A 24,295-nucleotide genomic window follows, 5' to 3' on the forward strand; every position below is an offset into this window, starting at 1 on the left:
CCCTTCCAACTCTGTTATTCGGTGAAAGATCAAGATCTCCGAGCCTTTCCCTTCTTGCTGTTTATTTGTGAACCACGTGGGAAGCTATCCATGTTTGGAGAAGGAGATACACAAACACACTCAGGCCAAATGGATCCCTTTTTTGAGGAAGGGAGGTGGAAGGGGGTGGAAAGCTACATTCAACCAGAATCTTCAAGGGCTTTGTGGCCAAGAAAGGGCTTGGAGATTCTGGTGTGTGTGTGTGTGTGTGTGTGTGTTTAATGTGGCGGGTGTGCGGTTCCTCCCCCATCCCTTTCCTCCCTCCCTCCCTCCCCCCCAAGTCGTAAAAAGAAAAAGAAAAGAAAAGCAGGATAGTGAGAAAGTTTTCCCACCGAGGTTCAAAGGGGGCTCCCCAGGTTGCGATACCAAAGGGGCCTTTGCCAGAAGGAGGCAGGTGGCCCCCAAGACTGACTTGTGAACGAAAAGACATAGAAATGCAGAAGGGGAGTGAACCCTAACCACCTCTTTCTTTCTCTTTTAAATAAGAAGCAGGCCCAAAATGGTCTCCTCCCCAAAGGGACCCATTAAAGCCCCTCTGAGAAAGAAAGAAGGAAGGAAGAAAGAAAGAAAGAAAGAGAAAGAAAGAAAGAAAGAAAGAAAGAAAAAGAAAGAGGAGAAAGAGGAGAAAGAAAGAAAGAAAGAAAGAAAGAAAGAAAGAAAGAAAGAAAGAAAGAAAGAAAGAAAGAGGAGAAAGAAAGAAAGAAAGAAAGAAAGAGAAAGAAAGAAAGAAAGAAAGAAAGAAAGAAAGAAAGAAAGAAAGAAAGAAAGAAAGAAAGAAAGAGGAGAAAGAGGAGAAAGAAAGAAAGAAAGAAAGAAAGAAAGAAAGAAAGAAAGAAAGAAAGAAAGAAAGAAAGAAAGAAGAAAGAAAGAAAGAAAGAAAGAAAGAAAGAAAGAAAGAGGAGAAAGAGGAGAAAGAAAGAAAGAAAGAAAGAGGAGAAAGAAAGAAAGAAAGAAAGAAAGAGAAAGAAAGAAAGAAAGAAAGAAAGAAGGAGAAAGAAAGAAAGAAAGAAAGAAAGAAAGAAAGAAAGAAAGAAAGAAAGAAAGAAAGAGGAGAAAGAAAGAAAGAAAGAAAGAAAGAAAGAGGAGAAAGAGGAGAAAGAAAGAAAGAAAGAAAGAAAGAAAGAAAGAAAGAAAGAAAGAAAGAAAGAAAGAGAGAGAAGAAAGAAAGAAAGAAAGAAAGAAAGAAAGAAAGAAAGAAAGAAAGAAAGAAAGAAAGAAAGAAAGAAAGAAAGAGCTGGGACTCCCATTGAGTCCCAGCTAATTGTCTGGGTCTTTTTGGTTGCCCTGCACAGGAGAACAGAGCTGGAAAGCAGGTTAGTGGGGTGGAGAGGGAATGGGGATTTTGCAGTATCCTTCCCCTGCCACGGCCACCAAGCCACGCCACCAACCCACACCCACAGAATGCTACATCCACCAAGCCACACCCACTGCTGATTGGCTGGGACTCCTTTGGTTGCCCTGCACAGGAGAATGGAGCTGCAAAGCAGGTTAGTGGGGTGGGGAGGGAATGGGTATTTTGCAGTATCCTTCCCCTGCCACGCCCACCAAGCCACGCCCACCAAGCCATGCCCACAGAACCAGTAGTAAAAAAAAAAAATGGAATCCCACTACTTCAGAGTTGGTTGTCACCAGATCTGTGCCAATATGGTCTTTCCGATAAAGCTATTCTTTGAGGATTCTCGGGGTTTTTGCTTGCAATGGACCTATTCCTCGGAACCCTGGCACACACAGTTCCTACTACAAGCACCTCCCACTTGTCTTGCTGGAGAACCCCAGATGGCCACCAAGAATATTTGTGTCCAAAAAGTGGCCTACAGATTATTGCAAAGCGCCGCTGAGGAGATACCACCTACTTCCGTGTTTTCTGCGAAGGTCCAGGGACGTAGTAGCCCGGTCTGCACTTATACTTGCAGGAGGAGCCCACTTTATGTTTCTGAATCCGGCAGCGGCCAGTTTGGAGGTCAGCGTTGGGAATCAAAGGAGGCGCCCGACACATCAACTCGCAGAGAGCCTCTGGGAAGGACCACAACCCGTCTTCCAAGCATGTCAAATGGTTATTGCTTCCTGGGAAAGATTTGGGGGGTGGGGTGGACGACAAAAACCAAAACCAGTGTCAGCTGGGAGCAAGCGGTTATAAATACTGCTGGGGTCAGGAGTAAATAAATCAATAAAAAATGGGTATTCGGGGTTCCATCCACCGTTGCCTGCAGAGGGAACAGGAAAGAAAGTGGCGGTCATTCTCACAGGCGGGTTTTTTTATTTTTCTGCCTTGTTCGCTCTGCAGCCTGCTTGCCTTCCTGCCGGCAACCTGTTTGGTCTCCCTGTGCTTTCCAAAGGGGAATTTTCTACTCAGGTGGCTTTTTCAGGTCAAGGAGCCAGGATAGGAGGGTGATGGAACTTGGATTGTGTTTGTGTGACAGAGAGAGAGAGAGAGAGACAGAGAGACAAAGGCAGAGAGAGAGAGAGAGAAGGAGGGGAAGGAGGGAGACAAGGGGAGAGAGATAGACAGATAGACAGATAGAAGAGAAGACAGGAAAGCTGAGGGGGGAGGAAGGAGGGAGACACAAGAAAGGGAGAGAGAGAGAGAGAGAGACAGATACAGAGAGACACAGAGACAGAGAGGGAGGGGGGGAGACAGACAGAAAGGGAGACAGACAGACAGAAAGGGAGACAGACAGACAGACAGAAAGGGAGACAGACAGACAGAACGAGAGAGAGAGAGAGAGAGAGAGAGGCAGAGAGAGAAAAAGAGACAGAGATGGAGGGAGATTGAGAGACACGAGAGAGAGAGAGAGAGAGAGAGAGAGAGAGAGACAGAGACAGAGACAGACAGAGACAGAGAGACAGAGAGACAGAGGGAGATAGAAAGAGTGGGAGGGAGACAGACAGACAAACAGAAAGGGAGAGAGACAGACAGAAAGAGAGAGAGAGGCAGAGAGAGAAAGAAAGCGACAGAGATGGAGGGAGGTAGAGAGATGAGAGATGAGAGATGAGAGATGAGAGAGAGAGAGAGAGAGAGAGAGAGAGAGAGAGAGAGAGAGAGAGAGAGAGAGTGACTTTCTACTACCTTAAAACAATAAAGGAAGCTTTAAAACAATCAAAAGAAGTTTTAAAGCATCCCGGAAACAAAATGGGAAAAGCAAAAGAATAAAACTCATTTGCAAGGGAAGAAATCAGACCGGGGAGGGGGGAATTAAAAGTAGATGTTGACACTTATGCTGAAGAAAATGGGGTCATACCATCCAAGGAAAATTTCTGAAAATCTCCTTCATCCATCCTCCTTTCCCCCTTGAATCTCAGACGTCCCAATTATCTCTTTCAGAACCATCCTCAGATGGGTCAGACTTCCCTCTCCTTTTCTTTCCCTTTACCAAGAATTTTTTTTAAAAAAAATAATAATAATCCCCAAATCTAGGAGCACATTCAAAGAAAATGTCCTAGGCATCTAAGCTGTGCAGTGGATTTTTTTTGGTTTATCAATCAATCGAATTTCTAATCGGTCATAGTCCAGCAACTCATTCTTAGTTTCTCATCCCACCCTTGATTTGATTGGCACAAGAGCTTCCACAATAGTTGAAGTTCTCCATGCTCTTCACTTTCGTTCGCCTGGACATCTTGGAACCAAGGTCAGGCAAAACTCCTGGGACGCAAGCTTTGAGTTAACCTACAACAGTAAAGGTAAAGGTTCCCCTCACGCACACATGCTAGTCGTTTCCGGCTTTCGGGGGGCGGTGCTCATCTCCGTTACAAAGTCAAGAGCCAGCGCTGTCCGAAGACATCTCCGTGGTCATGTGGCCGGCATGACTAAATGCCGAAGGCGCATGGAACGTTGTTACCTTCCCATCAAAGTGGCTCCTATTTTTCTACTTGCATTTTTACATGCTTTGGAACTACTAGGCTGTCAGAAGCTGGGACAAGTAACGGGAGATCCCTCCGCGATGCAGCGCCAGAGATTCAAACCACTGAACTGCTGACCTTTCTGATCGACAAGCTCAGCGTATTAACCACTGAGCCACCGCGTCCCCTTACAACAGATTGCATTGCAATTCCCTGTGTCTGGGACGACCTTGGGTTTCTCTTGCAGAAGATTGGCAAGGATGACCCACCATGGTCAAAAAATACTCAAGAGGCCCTTCCGAATCCAGAATGGGAATTGCAGGGAGGTGGGGAAAACAACTTTGAGATCTTTTTGTCTTCTTTTGAGCTGTTGAGGTATTCTTGGACTCTTCTGAATGCTCCTTCCCTGTGCCAGCTCCTCTGCTTTCTCCAGTCTGACTCACCCAGCATGTCCACCACAGTCCAGCATGGATGATCTCATGCTTGTTTCGGCACGGTGATGAACTGTGACATTAAGAAACAGTGGCTGGTCTGACATTGGGGGTTGAATTTGGAGTGAGTCATCCCCGGCTCTGGTCCTAACATGCTGCAGCTCACTGAGGGATCAGTGTTAGTCACACCACACCGATTCAGCCTTCAGAGTTGCTTTCCCCTTCTCCTTCAACCAAGATAGTATAAGGTCTCCTGTCTTAAAGGAGAAGGAGAAAGAGGAAGAAGAGGCGGAGGAGGAAAGAGAGAGAGAGAGAGAGAGAGGAGGAGGAGGAGGAGAAGGAAGAAGAGAAAGAAGAGGAGGAGGAAACAGAGAGAGAAAGAGGAGGAGGAGGAGGAGGAGGAGAGAGGAGAGAGAGAGGAGGAGAAGGAGGAGAAGGAGAAGAGGGTGGTGGCAATGGTTTAGGATCAATTGAAACTTTATCAGTCAATTCAAACTTTATCAGTCAGTCTCCTTCTCTTTCTCCTTCTCCTTCAACCAGGATAGTATAAGGTCTCCTGTCTTGAAGGAGAAGAAGGAAGAGGAAGAAGAGGAGGAGGAGGAAAGAGAGAGAGAGAGGAGGAGGAGGAGGAGGAGGAGGAAGAAGAGAAAGAAGAGGAGGAGAAAACAGAGAGAGAAAGAGGAGGAGAGGAGGAGGAGAGAGAGAGGAGGAAGAGAAGGAGGAGAAGGAGAAGAGGGTGGTGGCAATGGTTTAGGATCAATTCAAACTTTATCAGTCAATTCAAACATTATCAGTCAGTCTCCTTCTCTTTCTCCTTCTCCTTCAACCAGGATAGTATAAGGTCTCCTGCCTTGAAGGAGAAGGAGGAAGAGGAAGAAGAAGAGGAGGAGGAAAGAGAAAGAGGAGGAGGAGAGGAGAAGGAGAAGGAGAGAGAGGAGGAGAAGGAGGAGAAGGAGAAGAGGTTGGTGGTGATGGTTTAGGATCAATTCAAACTTTATCAGACAGTTTCCTTCTCTTTCTCCTCCTTCTTCAACTATATGGTCTCCTGTCTTGAAGGAGAAGAAAAAGGAGAAGAAAAAGAAGGAGAAGAAAAAGAAGGAGAAGAAAAAGAAGGAGAAGAAGAAGTGTCTTGTCTTGCCTTCTGATGCAGATTTGTCTAAAATGGGATAGGGTCTCCTGATTATGCAGGGGGTTGGACTAGAAGACCTCCAAAGTGCCCCTTCCAATTCTGTTCTTCTTCAGAAACCTCGAAGCCTCGCGTTATAGTTGACAAAAACTGCCCTCCCTGAGAACTTACCTTTCAGCTGAGCAGGAGGCTTGCAGGTAAAGGAGCATTTCTTGCCAAAGGTGGTCCCTTCGCTGCAGTTAAAAGTAGCTGGGTAGACATGGTGCTGGTCTGGAATCCCGCAGTCAATGGGCTCACAGGATACCTGCTTGTTCCATTCTCCATCCAGGCAAGTCATGGTGGTGCTTGGCTCCCACTGAAAGAAGGGAAACAGGGTTCATTAAGCCAGGGCTTGACCCATCTCTCACCAAAGGAACTTGTAGTGTCCTGGGATAGTTTCTCTTCTGATTCCCATCCCACCCCGCTCCCCCCCGGGCTGAATGGAAGCGTGTCCAAATTCCCCTTTCACAAAGGATGGGAGTGGGGACACTTCCAAAGAATATGCTGTAGATCAGGGGTGTCCAACCTTGGCAACTTTAAGACTTGTGGACTTCAACTCCCAGAATTCCTCAGCCAGCTGGCTGAGGAATTCTGGGAGTTGAAGTCCACAAGTCTTAAAGTTGCCAAGGTTGGACACCCCTGCTGTAGATGAAGGAAGCCAGAACTAGACCCTATCCCTGCATTGGATACATCCTGTGATTGATTGATTGATTGATTGATAGATAGATAGATAGATAGATAGATAGATAGATAGATAGATAGATAGATAGATACCCAACTCATCATAGCCAACTCATTGTAGCCAACTCACCATGGCCAACTCACCACAATCAACTCACCATGGCCAACTCACCACAGCCAGCTCACCATGGCCAACACATTGTGGCCAACTCATCATGGCCAACTCATCAGAGCCAACTCATCATAGCCAACTCATTGTGGCCAACTCTCCATGACCAATTCACCATGGCCAACTCACCACAATCAACTCACCATGGCCAGCTCACCACAGCCAACTCTCCATAACCAACTCACCACAATCAACTCACCATGGCCAGCTCACCATAGCCAACTCTCCATGGCCAACTGACCACAGTCAAGTCACCAAGGCCAACTCGCCATGTTCAATTCACCACAGCCAATTCACCATGGCTCACTTGCCATGGCCAACTCACCGCGGGACAAGAGTTACACTAATATTAAAGAAATAGTGGGATTGAATCATTAAAATAAAGATGCAAAAGGAAAGACAGGATTTGAATGTGAATAAAAAAAATTAAAAAATTTTTTTTTAAAATTTATTTCAAATAATTAAATTGAATTGTTAAACTGTCCCACAGCGAGTTGGCAATGGCGAGCAACCAGAGTAGGGCAGGGTGATGAAATTAACCAAGCATCCCTATTTGCTTTGGAGACGGAAACCCCTTGATCAAAACCAGGCACATGAGTTGGCTCTTGTTCTTAACACACACACACACACACACACACACACAGAGAGAGAGAGAGAGTGAGTGAGTGAGTGAGAGATAGATAGAGAGAAAGAGAGAGAGAGAAAGAGGCAATTGCTCTGCTGGTGAAACCTATAAGCCGGCTGTATTTAGTTAGTGGACTCTCACATTCTCTTGACATTCAACCTGGCTTCTGCGTCTTCCTTCCTTCCTTCCTTCCTTCCTTCCTTCCTTCCTTCCTTCCTTCCTTCCATCCATCCATCCATCCATCCATCCATCCATCCATCTCAGCCTCATTGCAGAACCAGCTTTCGGCTCTATGGAAAGGGCCACAGGGGTGTTCTGCTATGAGGCTTAAGATAAGGAAATCCAGGCCATGGGGCAGAGCAGGGTGGAATTGCATTCCTTTTTGGCATGCCACTGAATTAGACAGTCTCTCGCTCTCTCTTCCTTCTCCCTCCCTGTATTCCTTTTCCCCCTCCTCTCCCTGCCTTTTCCTTCCTCCCTTCTCCCTCTCTTCTTTCCCTTCTCTCTCATCCTCTCCTCTTTAATTCCTTCTCTCTCCCTTCTTTCCCCCTCTCCCTTCCTTCCCTCTCTCTTCCTTTCCTCTTTAATTCCTCCTCTTTCCCTTCCTTCCATCTCTCCCTTCCTTCCGTCTCTTCCTTCCCTCTTTAATTCCTCCTCTTCCTTCCTTCCATCTCTCCCTTCCTTCCGTCTCTTCCTTCCTCTTTAATTCCTCCTTTCCCTTCCTTCCATCTCTCCCTTCCTTCCTCTCTCTTCCTTCCCTCTTTAATTCCTCCTCTTCCCTCCTTCCATCTCTCCCTTCCTTCCGTCTCTCTCCTTCCCTCTTTAATTCCTCCTTTCCCTTCCTTCCATCTCTCCCTTCCTTCTGTCTCTCTTCCTTCCCTCTTTAATTCCTTCTCTCCCTTCCCCCTCTCCCTCCCTCTCTTCTTTCCCCTCTCTCCCTTTTTCCTTTTCTCTGTCTCCCTTCCCTCTGTCTCTCCCTTCCGTCTCTTTCTCCCTCTCCTTCTCTCTCTCTCTTCTTTCTTTTCCCTCCTTCCTTTTCTCTCTCTTCCTTCCCCCTCTCTCTCTTCCCCCTCTCTTCCTTCCTTCTCACTCTCTCTCTTCCCTCACCACAGCGCAAATCTCTCTCATCATTCCAACTTCAGGAAAACCGGGAGTCTTTTGCAAACCAAAAGCGATGGAAAACCTCCAGCATAGTTCACGGGTACACTGATAGCACAGAGTCGGTGCCAAATTGAGAGTTGCGTGTGCACACAAACATCTTTGCAGCTTGCACACAAACACACACAGAGAGAGACAAAATAATTAGGGGAAACAATCCGATTCTTTTCTTTCTTTTTTTCCCCCCCTGAAAAACTCTGGATTCTCTTTGGCTGCAAAGAGCCCGCAAGAAAGAGAAACAAACAAGCCATTCGGGCTTGGGTGGGGTGTGTGTGTATGTCTCTCTCTCTCTCTCTCTGTGTGTGTGTGTGTGTGTGTGTGTGTGTGTGTGTTTGTGTATTGGGGAGTGGGGGAAGGTTGCAGAAGGAACAGAGACAGACAACTTTCTCCTGGAAGAAAAAGAAGCCAGTCAGTGCTGGGGCCGTGTTAGGGTAAAAAACCTCGCGCAACAGAGGCCCAGATGGTTGAGCTCGCTCTTCTAAATGGAGAAAACTCCACAGATCTTTCCTTTTCTTACGGGAAGACGCCACGCTTCTGAGACAAATTCAGTTTCTGCTGGCTGCCAAAAGAAGGCACCCTAATTTGGGTGGTGATGGCAGGGTCAAAGACATCCGCTAGACTTTCTCCCCAAAGACATCATAATAAACAGCCTCTTGGTATTCTTGCAGGAAGTGACATTTCCCTCCCCTGGTTCTCCTCCTACATTTATTTCTCCTCTCCTGACGCTGTTTTAGGGTTTATTTATTTGCGATGCTCGATGCTCGATGCTCGTTGCGAAAGGGGAAGACCAGCTCGGTTTCAATTGCTTGGTATTCTCTTGGCGTCTGCCAGCAAAGTCAGGGATATGAAGAATGGTTGCAGGCATTGGGTCTTTCTGGTCTAGAGAAAAGAAGGACCAGGGGAGACGTGATAGCAGCCTTCCAATATTTGAGGGGCTGCCAGGGAGAGTTTTGCAGCGATAATTCAGCACCAGAAAAAATAAACACAGATGGCTGATGCTTCATTTAACATCTTTATAAACATAGATTTTACAAACCGGTTGTAGATTTCTCCAACATGGAGCAAACTCAAACAGAAACATGTTGCAAGTTCAGAGCAGAGCTCCAGCCTTCAGCAAGCAAGTTAGTTTCATCTTCAATAGATCAGCAGTTTCATCTCAATGGGCAGAACTCCACATAGCTGCAGAGTTGCAGAGTTTTAACATAGAGCCACGCCTAGACTACTTTTAGTTTCAGTTTCCAGCCTAGGCTACTTCTAATTTCAGTTTCCAAAACAGTCCTCGTTGGCTGACTTAGTTGCTATGCTATTCATTGGCTGACCTTGTCACCAAGCTCCATTCCAGTTCATGAATATACTGACACTGCCCCAAAGGAGAAGGGGTCCACTTATTTTCCAAAGCACCAGAAGACAAGACCAGGGTTGGGATTCTACCGGTTCGCACCTATTCGCTAGAACCGGTTGTTACCATTCTAAGCAGTTCGGAGAACCGGTTGTTAGAAGAAATTACAGGGCTAATCCTGTAAGGAAGGCAGGAAGGAAACATTCTGGGGTTGCTTACAGAAACTGCCTCTCCGTTAACCCTTATTACATTCTTGGCAGAACTAGACTTCCTGTCTCAGGAACTTCTCTGGAGTTTTTTTTCCCCTCCTTTGCTGGTACTTTGCTTGTGTGGAGTGACCATTCAAAGTTACAATGGCACTGAAAAAAGTGACTTATGACCATTTTTCACACTTATGACTGTTGCAGCATCCCCACAGTCATGAGAGGCCAGGTGAGGAGATGCGTGCCTCGGTGTGAGTGATATTGAGTTGGCCACACCCACCAACTAAGCCACGCCCACAGAACCGTTTGTTAAAAAAATTGAATCCCACCCCTGGACAAGACAAGAAACAACGGACGGGAACTAATCAAGGAGAGAAGCAACCTGGAATTAAGGACAATTAACCAGTGGAACTGCTTGCCTCCAGAAGTTGTGGATGCTTCATCACTGGAATTTTTTTAAGAATAGACTGGACAACCATTGCTCTGAACCAACCTCAGGGCCTCCATCCACCAGGACCAAGAAGTCAACTAGATAATATCTACGTTCCAATATCTAAGGAGCTGCCCCAAAGAAGAAAAGGTCAATCTATTCTACGAAGCATCTGAAGGCAGAAGCAATGGATGGAAACTTATCAAGGAGAGATCCAAACTAGAACTAAGGAGAAATTTACTAACAGTGAGAACAATCAATCAGTGGGACAACTCGCCTTCAGAAGTTGTGGGTGCTCCATCACTGGAGGCTTTCAAGAAGAGATTGGACAGCCATTTGTCAGAAATGCTGTAGGGTTTTCCTGCCTAAGCAAGGGGTTGGACTAGAAGACCTCCAAGGTCTCTTCCAACCCTATGATTCTATGTTCTCTCTTATCACCGCTGCCTCCCTGCAATCCCATAGCCAAGAAAGAGCTCGATTTCCCATCCTGTTTAGCATCTTTTCTCCCATCAGAGTCACCTTAGGTGAGATGGGTAGCTGTATCCATTTACAGACACACACACACACACAGACACACACACACACACACACACACCAGTTCCACCAACCTGGCTTTGGGGCAGATCATTGGTTCTGTGAGCCTGGAGGACATAACCTGTTTGGCAGGTAACGTTACACTGGGCGCCATTGTAGTGCCCTCCGTCAGGGAAAGAGAGTATGGCGTTCTCAATTTCCAACTCTTGGCAGTCCATGGTCTTGCAAGAATGGGGGACACAGCTGTTCGGGGGGGGGGGGAGAAAAAGACTCAGTTAGAGTAGGAATAATCAGACTTCCAAGGTAGCATATAGCTTGTAGGGCAGTAATATCCCAAAGAGCACTGTGATTTCACCTAAATGTGATTTTCTTCTTCTGAAATTTTTCTTTCCGTGTCCTGAAAAAAACTTTTTTTTCATGTTCAGGATGAGTTAAAATGTCGTTCCCTGCCTCCTTCTTTCCCCTTCCTTCCTTCTTTCCCTTTCCTTCCCTCTTTCCTTCTCTTCCCTTTCCTTCCCCTGCTCTTCCTTTCTCCTACCTCCTCTCCTTCCTTTCTTTCCTTCCTTCCTTCCTTCCTTCCTCTTCACTTCCTCCCTCTGAGTCCTTTTCTTTCTTTCTTTCTTTCTTTCTTTCTTTCTTTCTTTCTTTCTTTCTTTCTTTCTTTCTTTCTTTCTTTCTGTCTGTCTGTCTTTCTTTCTTTCCTTCCTTCCTTCCTTCCTTCCTTCCTTCCTTCCTTCCTTCTTTCTTCCCCTTCACTCCCTCCCTCTGAGTCCTTCCTTCCCTCTTTCCTTCCTTCCTTCCTTCCTTCCTTCCTTCCTTCCTTCCCTTCCTTCCTTCCTTCCTTCCTTCCTTCCTTCCTTCCTTCCTTCCCAAGGTCCTTTCCAGCTCTATTCCTCCTTCCTTCCTTCCTTCCTTCCTTCTTTCCTTTCCTTCCTTCCTTCCTCTTCACTTCTTCCCTCCGAGTCCTTTCTTTCTTTCCTTCCTTCCTTCTTCTTCCTTCCTTCCTTCCTTCCTTCCTTCCTTCCTTCTTTCTTTCTTTCTTTCTTTCTTTCTCTCTCTTTCTTTCTTTCTTTCTTTCTTTCTTTCTTTCTTTCTTCCCCTTCACTCCCTCCCTCTGAGTCCTTCCTTCCCTTCTTCCTTTTCCTTCCTTCCTTCCCTTCCTTCCTTCCTTCCTTCCTTCCTTCCTTCCTTCCTTCCTTCCTTCCTTCCTTCCTTCCTTCCTTCCTTCCTTCCTTCCTTCCTTCCTCTCCCTCCATCCCTCCCAAGACAAAGCAGGAAATCAGGACATGCAATGTGTGTTCGCCAACTTCTAGCCCGCTTGATCCTAAGGACTAGCCTCTTGAACTCTAATGATGAAGGAACCAAGTCAAACTGCAGGGGATGTTCTGTCTAATCAATTCAAGGAAACACCTATGGCCCCCATTTTCTGGATGGGAAATAGAGAGGGGACGAAGAAGAATGCCACAGCACTTAGGCCAAGGTGCATCTGGGTTTTAAAAACCACATTGGGGGACAGGACACATTCGGGGACTGGGGAAAAAGTGAATTAAAGATGCTGCGATGTGCTGGGGATTCCCTGTGTTAGAGGCACATGGTCAATCTCAGACACGAAATATCCTCTCATAAAGTATATTGTGCCTCAATCTCTCTCTCTCTCTCTCTTTCTTTCTCTTTCTGTGTGTGTTTGTGTGTACTACCATCTGTGCTGCACAGCTGTACATTGAAGGGTGTGAGAGAAAACACACAGCCCACCCTGCAGAAGCTGGCTCTTGGCTGCTTCCAACAAATGTATGGATAATAAAATACGGTTCAGAGGATCTGAGGAAAGCAAATGTACGACTATCAAATGTGCAATGCACACTCTTGCACTTAAAAGGAAAGGGAAAACCACGTGCTATCTGGGCAGGAGTAGGGAAACAATATGAAATTGAAAGCTGGGGGGGTTGGGACCTTCCAGTTCTTGGCCCATGTCAATTCTCTTGGTAGAAGCTGATAGAAGCTTAGTATATGCCATGAAACATATAGAATAATCCAGGATCCTCAACCCTCGTTTGGGGTGTCACCTGATCTGACCTCAAAATGCCTTCAAAAGTTCAGGAAGGGCATGGCAAGTCTATGAGATCCAGGTTCCTCAACCCTCATCATTCAGGAGACCACCTGAACCTGACCTCAAAATGCCTTCAAAAGCTTAGGAAGGGGGTCAAAGGGCTATGAGATCCAGGTTCCTCAACCCTCATCATTCAGGAGACCACCTGAACCTGACCTCAAAATGCCTTCAAAAGCTTAGGAAGGGGGTCAAAGGGCTATGAGATCCAGGTTCCTCAACCCTCATCATTCAGGAGACCACCTGAACCTGACCTCAGAATGCCTTCAAAAGCTCAGGAAGGGGGACAAGGGGCTATGAGATCCAGGTTCCTCAACCCTCATCATTCAGGAGACCACCTGAACCTGACCTCAGAATGCCTTCAAAAGCTCAGGAAGGGGGACAAGGGGCTATGAGATCCAGGTTCCTCAACCCTCATCATTCAGAAGACCACCTGAACCTGACCTCAGAATGCCTTCAAAAGCTTAGGAAGGGGGTCAAAGGGCTATGAGATCCAGGTTCCTCGACCCTCATCATTCAGGAGACCACCTGAACCTGACCTCAGAATGCCTTCAAAAGCTTAGGAAGGGGGTCAAAGGGCTATGAGATCCAGGTTCCTCAACCCTCATCATTCAGGAGACCACCTGAACCTGACCTCAAAATGCCTTCAAAAGCTTAGGAAAGGGATCGCAGGGCTATGAGACGCTAACTAGGATCATTTCCAGAAGAAGAAGAAGGACCTTCACCAGGCTAAGGAAAAGCAGAACTGCTGGAAGAGTTAGGAGCAGCAGGCAAATCATTTAAGCTTCCTGTCCAGGGTAAAGTCCTACTGGGAAACCGCTCAACATGCCTTGGCGAAGACTACAATATTTTGATGCTGGAATTCGAATATTATCACAGATTTATAACCCACTCCGCACTTCAGACACAAGTGTGGTGATAATATTTCCTCTTTTTCTGTTCAAAAAACAAAATCTGAGCAGATTTTGTAGGGAAAGAGGGGCCCACCACATCAAGGTGTTTTCCAAATCTCTCCAAAGCAGCCATGGAGGAAAGGACCCTGGAGCTCTCCAACAATATCCAGAACAGAGAGGCTGCTTCCTTTGCAAATTATTATATATATTTTTTTAAAAAAGAAAGCATAATTGCTTCCCAGCAGGCCTTCAAATGTTAATGTTTACATATGGAAGAAGGCAGCTTCGTTGCTAGCTCACCAAGGCTCAGGAATAAGCTTTGGAACGCACCTGGGAAAGCCACGGCAAATGAATTTGACAACCCCACATTTGGGGTTTGGAAGAGACCACCCAGGTTCGTACGGTGAGGCATCAGAACCATTTAGAGTCTCAAAAGAAACACGAATATCATTCAGCAATGAAGAGAATAACAGGTGAAATTGCAGAGTAACATCCAAAGGAGAAATAAACCATAGACATTGGCATGGGGTCCTGTCCCACAGACATCTCTGCGGAGAAGAAACCCAAACACGATGAAAGCAAAACCAGTTTAGCACACACCGAAGTTAGGGCTTGAGCAAGAGATCTGGCTTCGGATTGCCCCGAAGGAGGTGAGTATATTCAGAAACCTCCCATTCCCCGGATCTGGTTTCAAACCCAAGATCCGGTTTGTGGATGTTGGGGCCAAGGGTGGGATTCTGCTGGTTCAGACCGGTTCAGGCGAACCCCTAGTTCCGGAGATTAGCTGGGAGCGAACCGGTTCTCTCCCCTGTGCTGTACTGACCTTCATCATCCCAGCTGATCAGCGCGGAAGAGCGTATTGCCGCTCCTCAGCTGTGTTACTCCCTCGAAGTAACAAAGCAGGTAAGGATTTTCGCGTTGCTGTTTACGCATGCACAGTGTGCATTAGGCGCAAAGCGCACATGATAACCGAACTGGATGTTATACTGGCAGCATCCTACCCCTGGTGTGAAGCTGGCAGAGCTAGAAAAAGGCTTGCTGGAATAACGGGAGAAAAATGTCGGACGGTTGGAGCTTGTGGGAGTTGGGTGTTAAAAGGAAAGAAGAAATACAGCTTTAAACAACTGCCCTTTTTTTTCCTATCCTAGACTATATTGTTCTCTTTCAGGTGGATGGGAACGCAGGTATTTTATCCTCCAAAGGAGAAATCGATGCAAGTGAGATTCTAATTGTCAGTATGAAGCTTTCTTGCCTATACATCAACTAGACAGGAGGTGTATGAACGTTGGAAGGAAAGAAAGGAAAGGAAGGGAGGGAGGGATGAAAAAACGAAGGAGGGAAGATGAGAGAGGAGGGAGGGAGAGAGGGATAAAGGAAGGAAGGAGGAAGGAAGGAAGGAAGGAAGGAAGGACTCAGAAGAAGAGAGGGAGGACTTGGAGGGAGGCAGCGATGGACGGAGGAAGAAGGAAGCAAGGAAGGGGAAGGAAGGAGAGAGGGGCAAAGGAAAGAAGGAAAGGGAGGGATGAAGGAAGGAATGAAAGAAGGAAGGAAGGACTCAGAAGAAGGGAGGGAGGGAGAACTTGGAGGGAAGAGGGAGGGAGGGACAAAGGAAAGAAAGAAAGGGAGGGATGAATGAATGAATGAAAGGAAGGAGGGAGGGAGGAAAAGAGGGAGGGAGTAAGGAAGGAAGATGAGAGGAGGGAGGGAGGGAGGGAGGAAGGAAGGAAGGAAGGAAGGAAGGAAGGAAGGAAGGAAGGAAGGAAGGAAGGACTCAGAAGAAGAAAGGGAGGGAGGATGGAGGGATGCAGCAAGGGAAGAAGGAAGGAAGGAAGGAAGGAAGGAAGGAAGGAAGGAAGGAAGGAAGGAAGGAAGGAAGGAAGGAAGGAAGCAAGGGGAAAGAAGGAAGGAGAGACAAAGGAAAGAAGGAAAGGGAAGGAGGAAGGAAAGAAGGGAAGAAGGAAGGAAAGGAAGGACTCCGAAAAAGGGTGGGAGAGAAGGAGGACTTGGAGGGAAGGAAAGAAAGAAAGAAAGGGAGGGATGAATGGAAGGAAGGAAGGAAGGAAATTATAAGTCACCCTAATCATAAACATGAAAGAAGAAAAAGAAGTTCTATGGGGACATGGAAAGAAGCATCTTAGCACCTTCCTAATCCATGGCCCACCCAACTGGTTTCTGCAGCAGATGCAGAATTTCAAAACCTGGCCTGATCCGTCCCTCCGTGCTTCCCACCACACCACATTTCCTGCTCAGGGCTGATGTAAAGATCCACTGAAAAGCAAAGAAAGCAATCTCTCTCTTTTTTTTGTGGGGGTGGGAGGGGGTGTCCTGTGAAAAGAATTAAAACCCGAAGGACAAAAATCCCTCCCTCCTTCCCCAGAGGGGAGGTCTCTCTTCTTGAGCTGCTCATTTCAGTCCAACCTTGGAACTGTGCCGACGACCGGGACTGAGGTCACCCCGAGAGGTCAACAGAGGTGGAAATAATCTATGGACCTTCTCCCTTGTGGGGTTAAATGGCCCGGCCTGTTTGCATTCAGGGAGAGCCACATGGCTTCTGCCAACAAGGCCAAAGGGTCAATCTTCCCCCCGCCTTTTCCCCCCTTTCTTCTTCCTCAGGAGTCTCTTCATCGGGGACTTCTGAAGTTGGTGGCTAATGAGCGGTAAAGAACTCTCAGAAAAAGACTTACCTCTGTTCAGCTGGGCTGTAGGTCTGCCCACTCTGACAGCTGCTGATGGCGATGGGGTCAAAATTCTGGAAGGAGCGCAAGGCCACCCCGGAGATAGCCACATACTGAGATCTGAAGGTGATGAGAATGGCCCCAGTCCGGTAGAAATGCTGGCTGAGGTCATGGACAACGGGGATAATCAAAGGGTTTTTTCGGCAGCTCAAACCGTGCTCCCCTGGGGAGGTGGGGAGGGGGAGGTTAGAGAGGGGGGAAAAGAGAGAGGGTCGGGGTTGGTGGGAAAGAGAAAAAAAGATTGAGGAGGGTCTCTTAATTGGGAAGAAGAAGCTAAATGGAAAGAAGGAGTGCAACAATGCTTGAGTAGGGGGCTGGACTATCTCTCAACTATCTGTCTCTCTCTCTCTCTCTCTCTTTCTCTCTTTCTCTCTATCTCTCTATCTCTCTCTATCTATCTATTGATCTACCTATCTATCTATCACCTATCTATCTATCATCTATCATTTATCTATCTATTTGTCTATCTATCTATCTACCTACCTACCTATCTATCATCTATATGTCTGTCTGTCTGTCATCTATCAATCCATCCATTCCACCCATCCATCCATCTGTCTATGTATTATACATCTATATGTCTGTCTGTCTGTCTATCTATCAATCTATCAATTGATCTATTTGTCTATCTATCATCTATCTATCTGCCTGTCTGTCTATCTGTCATCTATCTATCTACCTATTTATCCATCCATCCATCCATCCATCCATCCATTCATGTGTTATACATCTATCTATCTATCTATCTATCTATCTATCTATCTATCTATCTATCTATCTATCTATCTATCTATCTATCCATCTATCCATCTATCCATCTATCTATCTATCTATCTATCCATCCATCCATCCATCCATCCATCCATCCATCCATCCATCCATCCATCCATCCATCCATCCATCCATCCATCTATCTATCTATCTATCTATCTATCTATCTATCTATCTATCTATCTATCTATCTATCTACTGTATCTACTCTGTTATTCTGTTATCCTTAGAAATCCTTTGGATCTTTATTGCATAGGATTCTAAGGGAACATTGCAAGAGATCCAAGCCACATGCTTGGCATTGTATGAAATGCCACCCGGCGGGAATCCAGGATTGTTGGCTTAGCTTTGTGCTAATCGGCCCCCAGGTTAAAACCAACAATAAATACATGTAGAAAAAAAATCAATAAAAAGTGTTTCCCAATCCCAATGAACTGGTGGAACTCCATGACAGAACCTGCTGCCGATTTTTGCGTGTCTATTTTTTTTAAAAAAAATCTTCTTGTTTACTGGCTTATCACAAGGGGAAGTAAAAAAAAAAAAAACCACACATTTTATTTCATGTTGCATTATAACCAAGCTAGCATTCTCACCGAGATCGTGACTTTGGTTTTTAGTGTCCACCAGCTGCACAAAAATTGTCTCTTGTTTCTGCTCGAGGTCCATCTCCTGCCATGTCCCATCTGTTACCAAGTGGATAATCACTGCAGCCGCTACCATGGGTTGGTTATAGTAAGCCTATGGAGAGAGAGAAGAGAGAGTGAGGAAGTGTGGATCAGTTCTCACTTAAACATAACCATTAATGGTCCAAGTTGGAAGCTTCACCAAAGGTTGTCTGTTGAAGGCTTGAATTTCAATTCCTTAAAGCAGGGGTGTCCAACCTTGGCAACGTTAAGACTTGTGGACTTCAACTCCCAGAATTCCTCAGCCAGCAAAGCTGCCTGAGGAATTCTGGGAGTTGAAGTCCACAAGTCTTAAAGTTGCCAAGGTTGGACACCCCTGCCTTAAAGGAAAGACCTTTAACCAATAGGAAGATGCTACCACTCTTGGTGAACCTCCAGAACTAAGATTGTTAGCAACCTTACTCTCACACCCATCCATGAGGCCTGCTGAGAACTATCTAGAGACTCAAAGGTTTCCCTCTCAATCTTCAACCCTAATCTGATATATTAAGTTTCTTAGAAAGTTCTACCGGAACTTCATGCTCACGCAGAGAGGACTTCAAAATAATCAATTAGATGTCTACATCTGGGGCTCCTGTCCATTGAGATGCTCTATTGGAACTCAGTGGGTTTCCTGACAAACCTTACTTTGATGACAACTTTTTTTTTTTAAAGAAAGCAATGATTTCAATATGTATATATTTAATAAAAAAAGATAGAATGGGATTCCCACCAATTGCACAGCCTCCAACACCATGAATATTTCCAAGGAGGCCTCTGGACCGCATGGAAGACTGAAAATTGACCTTGGAAAGACACAAATGAGAAGAGAGTATCTGTAGCCCAAGATTTTGTTAAGGTTGTGCCTGTGTAGTTGGGGAAACTAAAGAACATGGTGAGGAAGCTGTATGGTATCATCTCTTTGGCCCTCTGCGTCTATCCATGTCTACCAAGAAAGTCCATGGTGGTTCACCATCAGCAGACCTTCAAAATTCCATCTGAAAAAAAAATCCCACCGAATTACATCTAAAAGCTACAGGACAAACTGGAATTTGTCCTGGAAAAGTGACAAAACTCTAACGAACCGAGTTCCTTCTGCTTCTTCTTGACCCTCACTATTTTATCGAATCGCATTGCATTATTTACCTTCAGCCAGAAAACGGTGTGAGTGTGATTGGCGGTGCAAGGGTACCACGCATATTGGGCCATAGCATCGTTGAAGTCGTACTCCTTGGTCCGGCACATCTGATAAAAAGAAGAACATGACGTCCAGTTGGAAGGGGGGGAAGTCTACGTAAAGTCCGTGCAACCTGTGGATGCAACTTATCTGTTGACCTATACAGCCTAGGACAACTCATCGTGGCCAACTTGCTGCAGGACAATTAATCATTTCACTTAGGTACAGTTGAAGAGCCCTGGTGGCGCAGTGGTTAGAATGCAGTATGGCAGGCTAAACTCTGCTCACTGCCAGCAGTTCGATTCTGACGGATCAAGGTTGACTCAGCCTTCCATCCTTCTAATGTCGATAAAATGAGGACACAGATTATTGGGGGCAAGAGGCTGACTCTGTAAACTGTCTTAGAGAGGGCTGGAAAGCACTAGGAAGCAGTATATAAGTCTAAGTGCTACTTCTATTGCTACTTTTATTATGGGTGGCCATGTTTTCATCAAAATGATTGTAAATCCTGTAAATTTCTGGATTGACATCGTTCTATTACTATTACTCTATTGCTTCACGGTTGCATTGAAATTAAATTAACGTTTGTATCTGTTCAATTGTCCCATGGAGAATCGACCATGGTGAGTTGTCCCATTTCATATACAGATACCCCATTCCACATGCTAATTTCCAAACTACAGGTTAACCAAATGCCACGATAGGGCTCACATCACATATGCTGCCCCAACAAGTAAGCCACAGGGTAGCTTCAGTGTGACAGTTTGTTTGAGACAAGCAGAGATGCCAGCTGGTTTCTCACATGCCCTGATTCACAAACCACCAACCCTATTTTAATCGATCGTTATACAAACCAAAGAGTTTATACAAGATATGAGCTGTGGTGGCACAGGGGTTAGAGGGCGGTACTATAGGCTACTTCTGCTGACTGCCGGCTGCCTGCAATTTGGCAGTTCGAATCCCACCAGGCTCCAGGTTGACTCAGCCTTCCATCCTTCCGAGGTGGGTAAAATGAGGGCCCAGATTGTTGTGGGCAAGAAGCTGACTCTGTAAACTGCTTAGAGGGGGCTATAAAGCACTGTAAAGAGGTATATAAGTCTAAGGGCTATTGCTATCGTTCATTAGCCCTAATGACGGGATTGTCTTGCAACTGGATATGAAGGACAAGAAAATTTTTGAAGGGAATGTTGTGGACTTCCATGGTGGCGAACACGGAAAAGAAATGCCACAGAACTTCAAGTAAGAACCTTTTCCTTACATCCACACTGATTTAAAAAAAAAGAAAAAAAATCAAGTATTCGGAGCTAGATTGGCCAAAAGTGAAGTCATGATTTCTCTAATTTAAATTCCTCCCCCCCAAAAAAAAAACCCCGAGAGGGAAGGAATCTGTGGGCAAAACATAAATCAGGTTTAATGGGTTGGAAAAAAAAGTTTTTTTTCCAGTTTTGTTAAATAAAATAAAATAAAATAAAAAATAGAAGGGGATGGGAAGGGAGGGAAAGAAAGAAAGAAAACCTAAAAACTGGGACCAAATTTTGCCGAGGCTTGCCAGTGGATTGTGTTACATTTTACAGCAGTGTAAGAATTTACATAAACTATCTTTGGCGTTTGAAATTCATTCCAGCAATTTGACATGTATCATTTTCAACAGTCTGCCTCAGTGGGGTGGGATGGGGAGGGAGGGAGGGCAAGCGGGGAGGGAGGGAGGGAAGACTGGTTTTGATTTTAATACCTCTCCCAGTTAGAGGGATCAATCCTTGCTCACATCTGCAATTTATACAGCCACGGGGGCTCCCCAAGACCGATGGTGCGCGCCCCTGGTTTTTTGCACTCTGCCCCTCCTCTCTGTTTCCTCCGACCCCACCCCCCACCCCCAAGATAGACTGAGAGGGAAACTGAACTGGGAGGAATGGAGTTTGGCACCCGTCACCTTGTCGCTGAATGGATGAGTGAGAACTTGCTTTCAAAAGCTGACCCCCCCCCAGCCTCTGCTTAAAAAAAAAAAACTTGAGCAGAGCCCAAAACAAACCTGCAGGCGAGCTTCAGCAAAGCTCTGTTCATTTAAAAGATTGAGGTTTCCATTTTATATTATTTTATTTTCCTTCTCTCCCTCTCTCCCCCTCTCTCTCTCTCTCTCCCTCCCTCTCTCCCTCCCTCCCTCTCTCTCTCTCTCTCTTTCTCGTTTTTGAGCTCAGCACTTTTTCCTCTTGAAAGAGGTTTGCAAACAGAAGCAGAACCGCTTGGCTGAGTTGGGTTCTGTTGTGTGGTTTAGGGATGAGGATGGAGGGCCAGCTCTCTTCGGAATTGTTCCTCCATTCTGCACGGCGTTGAAGGAATGAGTGGGCTTATCCTAGGTTAGAATGCCAGAGGTAGTTTTATGCCCAAAGTCTTTGCGGGAAGCCTTCAAACGAGGCCAAGTTGTCCTATAAAACTCTTAGGATTCTTTGCGTTGTTGTTTTTTTTTGCCCCGAACCCTCTTTCCAAATATCGGAATATTTTGGACAGGCAAACCATAGTTGGCAGGCACCAGGTGAGAATGCATGTCGTAGCCCTTTTCTTGCCTGGATTTCATTCAGAGATATAATATTCAGTGAATATTCTTAGTGTTCAAATATTAAATGCAGAAAGCAACTGAAATTGTCTGTCTGTTTGACTATCCATTCATCCATCCAATCCTCCACCCCTCTGTCTCTGCATCCTTCTGTTTCTCCATCCATCCCTCTATCCCTCCCTTCCTCCATCCTGCTCTCCATCCATCTGTACCTCCTTCTATCCTTCCTTCCATCTATCCCTCTCTCTATCCATCCCTCTCTCTCTATCCCTATCCATCCATCCATCCCTCTCTCCATCCATCTGTACCTCCCTCCCTCCTTCCACCCTTCCTTCCATCCCTTCCTCTCTCTCTCTCCATTCCTCTCTTCATCCCTCTCTCTCTATCCATCCCTCTCTTTCTTTATCCCTCTCTCTCCATCCATTTATCCATATCCCTCTCCATCCCTCTCTCTCCATCTCTCCATCCATCCCTCTCTCCATCCGTCCATCCATCCATCCATCCATCCATTCCTCTCTTCTTCTAAGTGGTTCTCAATCTTTTCTTCACCACGGACCCCCTTTAAATACCTTCTGTGGCCACGGATCAGGGCCACGGAGCCCCAAGACTCAAGATTTAAATCATAACATTTCTTCAAGCCTTCACACACCTACTGTGATGACATCACATCCCCACAAAGGCCTGCTGAACCATAGGTTGAGAACTACTGCTCTATTTCTCTCTCTATTTCTCCATCCATCTATCCATACATCCATCCTCTCCTTCATGTCCAATGTCCCACACAACATCTAGGATCAATCACACATTTGGCAAATGCCAAGCTAGACTTCCTCAGCCAGAATACCTATGACATGCCCAAACATATGGCAGTCCCACGATCAGTCAAATATTGGCACAAGGAATGTTATACCCAATGACCTCCACTTATCTATTGGATTCGGTTTTCAAATCAACTCAACCGTTCCCATTCATTAAATTTTCCCAGTGGAATTAATGCTCCCAAACAGGTCAAGCTTTCTTTGTGTTAATTTGCTGCCCTTAATACGACCGATTTCAAGGAAATGTAAAATTTAGAAGGAACTCCTTATCAAATCGCACCATTTTTTTTCAAGGTCTGGCCCCTAATATATTCTAAACTGGCCCCAGTTTTATGTCTCTCGAAGTCTAAAGTCTGCTAGGCACTTCAGTCAGTGGTGGGATTAAATTTTTTTTTACTACCGGTTCTGTGGGCGTGGCTTGGTGGGCGTGGTGTGGCTTGGTGGCGTGGCTTGGTGGGCATGGCATGGGAAGGATACTGCAAATCCTCATTCCTCCCCACCCTGGGGAAGGTTACTTCCCCTCCCCAGCCCACTAACCTGCTTTCCAGCTCCGTTCTCCTGTGCAGGGCAACCAAAGGAGACCCAGCCAATCAGCTGGGACTCGGGAGGCGGAGAATAGATGGGTTTGGCGGGGCCAGTCAGGGGTGGTATTCCAATTTTTTTACTACTTTTTCTGTGGGTGTGGCTTGGTGGGCGTGGCATGGGAAGGATACTGCAAAAATCTCCATTCCCTCCCCACCCCACTAACCTGCTTTGCAGCTCCATTCTCCTGGGCAGGGCAACCAAAGGAGACCCAGCCAATCAGCTGGGACCTCGGGAGGTGAAGAATAGAAGGGGGCAGGACAAGTCAGAGGTAGTATTTGCCGGTTCTCCGAACCACCCAAAATTTTCACTACCGGTTCTCCAGAACAGGTCAGAACCTGCTGAATACCCACCTCTGACTTCAGTGTTCCAATATATGGGAGGGGCTGTCACAAAGAGGAAGGGGGCCAACCTATTTTGCAATGCACCTGAAGGCAAGATAAGGAAGAAAAAAAAACAGATGGAAATGAATCAAGGAGAGAAGCAACCTGGAATGAAGGAGGGATTTCCTGACGACGAGAACAATAAACCAGTGGAAGGACTTGTCTTCCGAAGTTGTAGGTGCTCCATCACTGGAGGTTTTTAAGAAGCGATTAGACCGCCATTTGTCCAGAATGGCATAGGTTAGGAAGTTAGACTAGAAGATCTCTAAGGTACCTTCCAACTCTGTCATTCTGTTTTTCTTTCTGCTTGCAGAGGAACGGAAAGACTCTGCATTTAGCTTCCTGGCATCCCCTTCTCTGGAAAGCTGTTTTCAATTAGAGCTATCCTGAGCGCCTCTGCCTTTGAGTGGATTCTAAATCCAGTTTTGTCCCTTCCACCCACACACACGGTGCAGGGAAGCAAAAGACGAAGCAAAGGAGGATCAAGAGTTGGGTCTTTCCCCTGGGATGCGGTGAGATTTCCCCGTGACTCATGGAGAGTCCGCTTTTGGCCAACGAGAAGGCAACATGTTTCACCTCGCCACGGATCCCAGAAGGCTGCCAGACTCTGGAGTTTTCTCATGAAGTCCTAAGCCCCAGAAATGTCTGTAGGAGGCCAGGGGAAAAATAATCTAGCAGTCATGCAGAGAGAAAAAAAAAATATTCATGTCAACCCCTGATCCCTGCTTCTCCAAACCTCGGTACAGCCGTCGGCGAAACCAGCTGCGCTTTGGGTCTGTTATACTGCTTTTCTGCAATAGCGAGAGCACTTAGACTTATACACCGCTTCACAGTGCTTTACAGCCCTCTCTAAGTGGTTTACAGAGCCAGCCTCTTGCCCCCAATAATCGGGGTCCTCATTTGACCCACCTCAGAAGGATGGAAGGCTGAGTCAACCTTGATCTGGTCAGGATCGAACTGCTGGCAGTGGGCAGAATTAGCCTGCAATTCTGCATTCTAACCACTGCG

General features: G+C 46.1%; 1 protein-coding gene across 1 annotated transcript in view; it reads right to left on the reverse strand.

The window, feature by feature from the left end:
• The window catches only part of PAPPA (pappalysin 1), a 133,766-nt gene that overhangs the window by 26,039 nt on the left and 83,432 nt on the right, over window positions 1–24,295 (reverse strand). Inside the window, 6 exon segments of the mRNA XM_087943904.1 lie at window positions 1,893–2,103; window positions 5,605–5,788; window positions 10,686–10,854; window positions 16,293–16,506; window positions 17,708–17,852; window positions 18,923–19,021. Coding sequence (XP_087800030.1) covers window positions 1,893–2,103; window positions 5,605–5,788; window positions 10,686–10,854; window positions 16,293–16,506; window positions 17,708–17,852; window positions 18,923–19,021 — 1,022 coding nt within the window.

Source organism: Notechis scutatus, chromosome 15, assembly GCF_049901735.1.
Source record: "Notechis scutatus isolate UNSWTSFEM ecotype Mainland chromosome 15, rNotScu1.2, whole genome shotgun sequence".
In the NCBI taxonomy this organism is placed as follows: Eukaryota; Metazoa; Chordata; class Lepidosauria; order Squamata; family Elapidae; genus Notechis; species Notechis scutatus.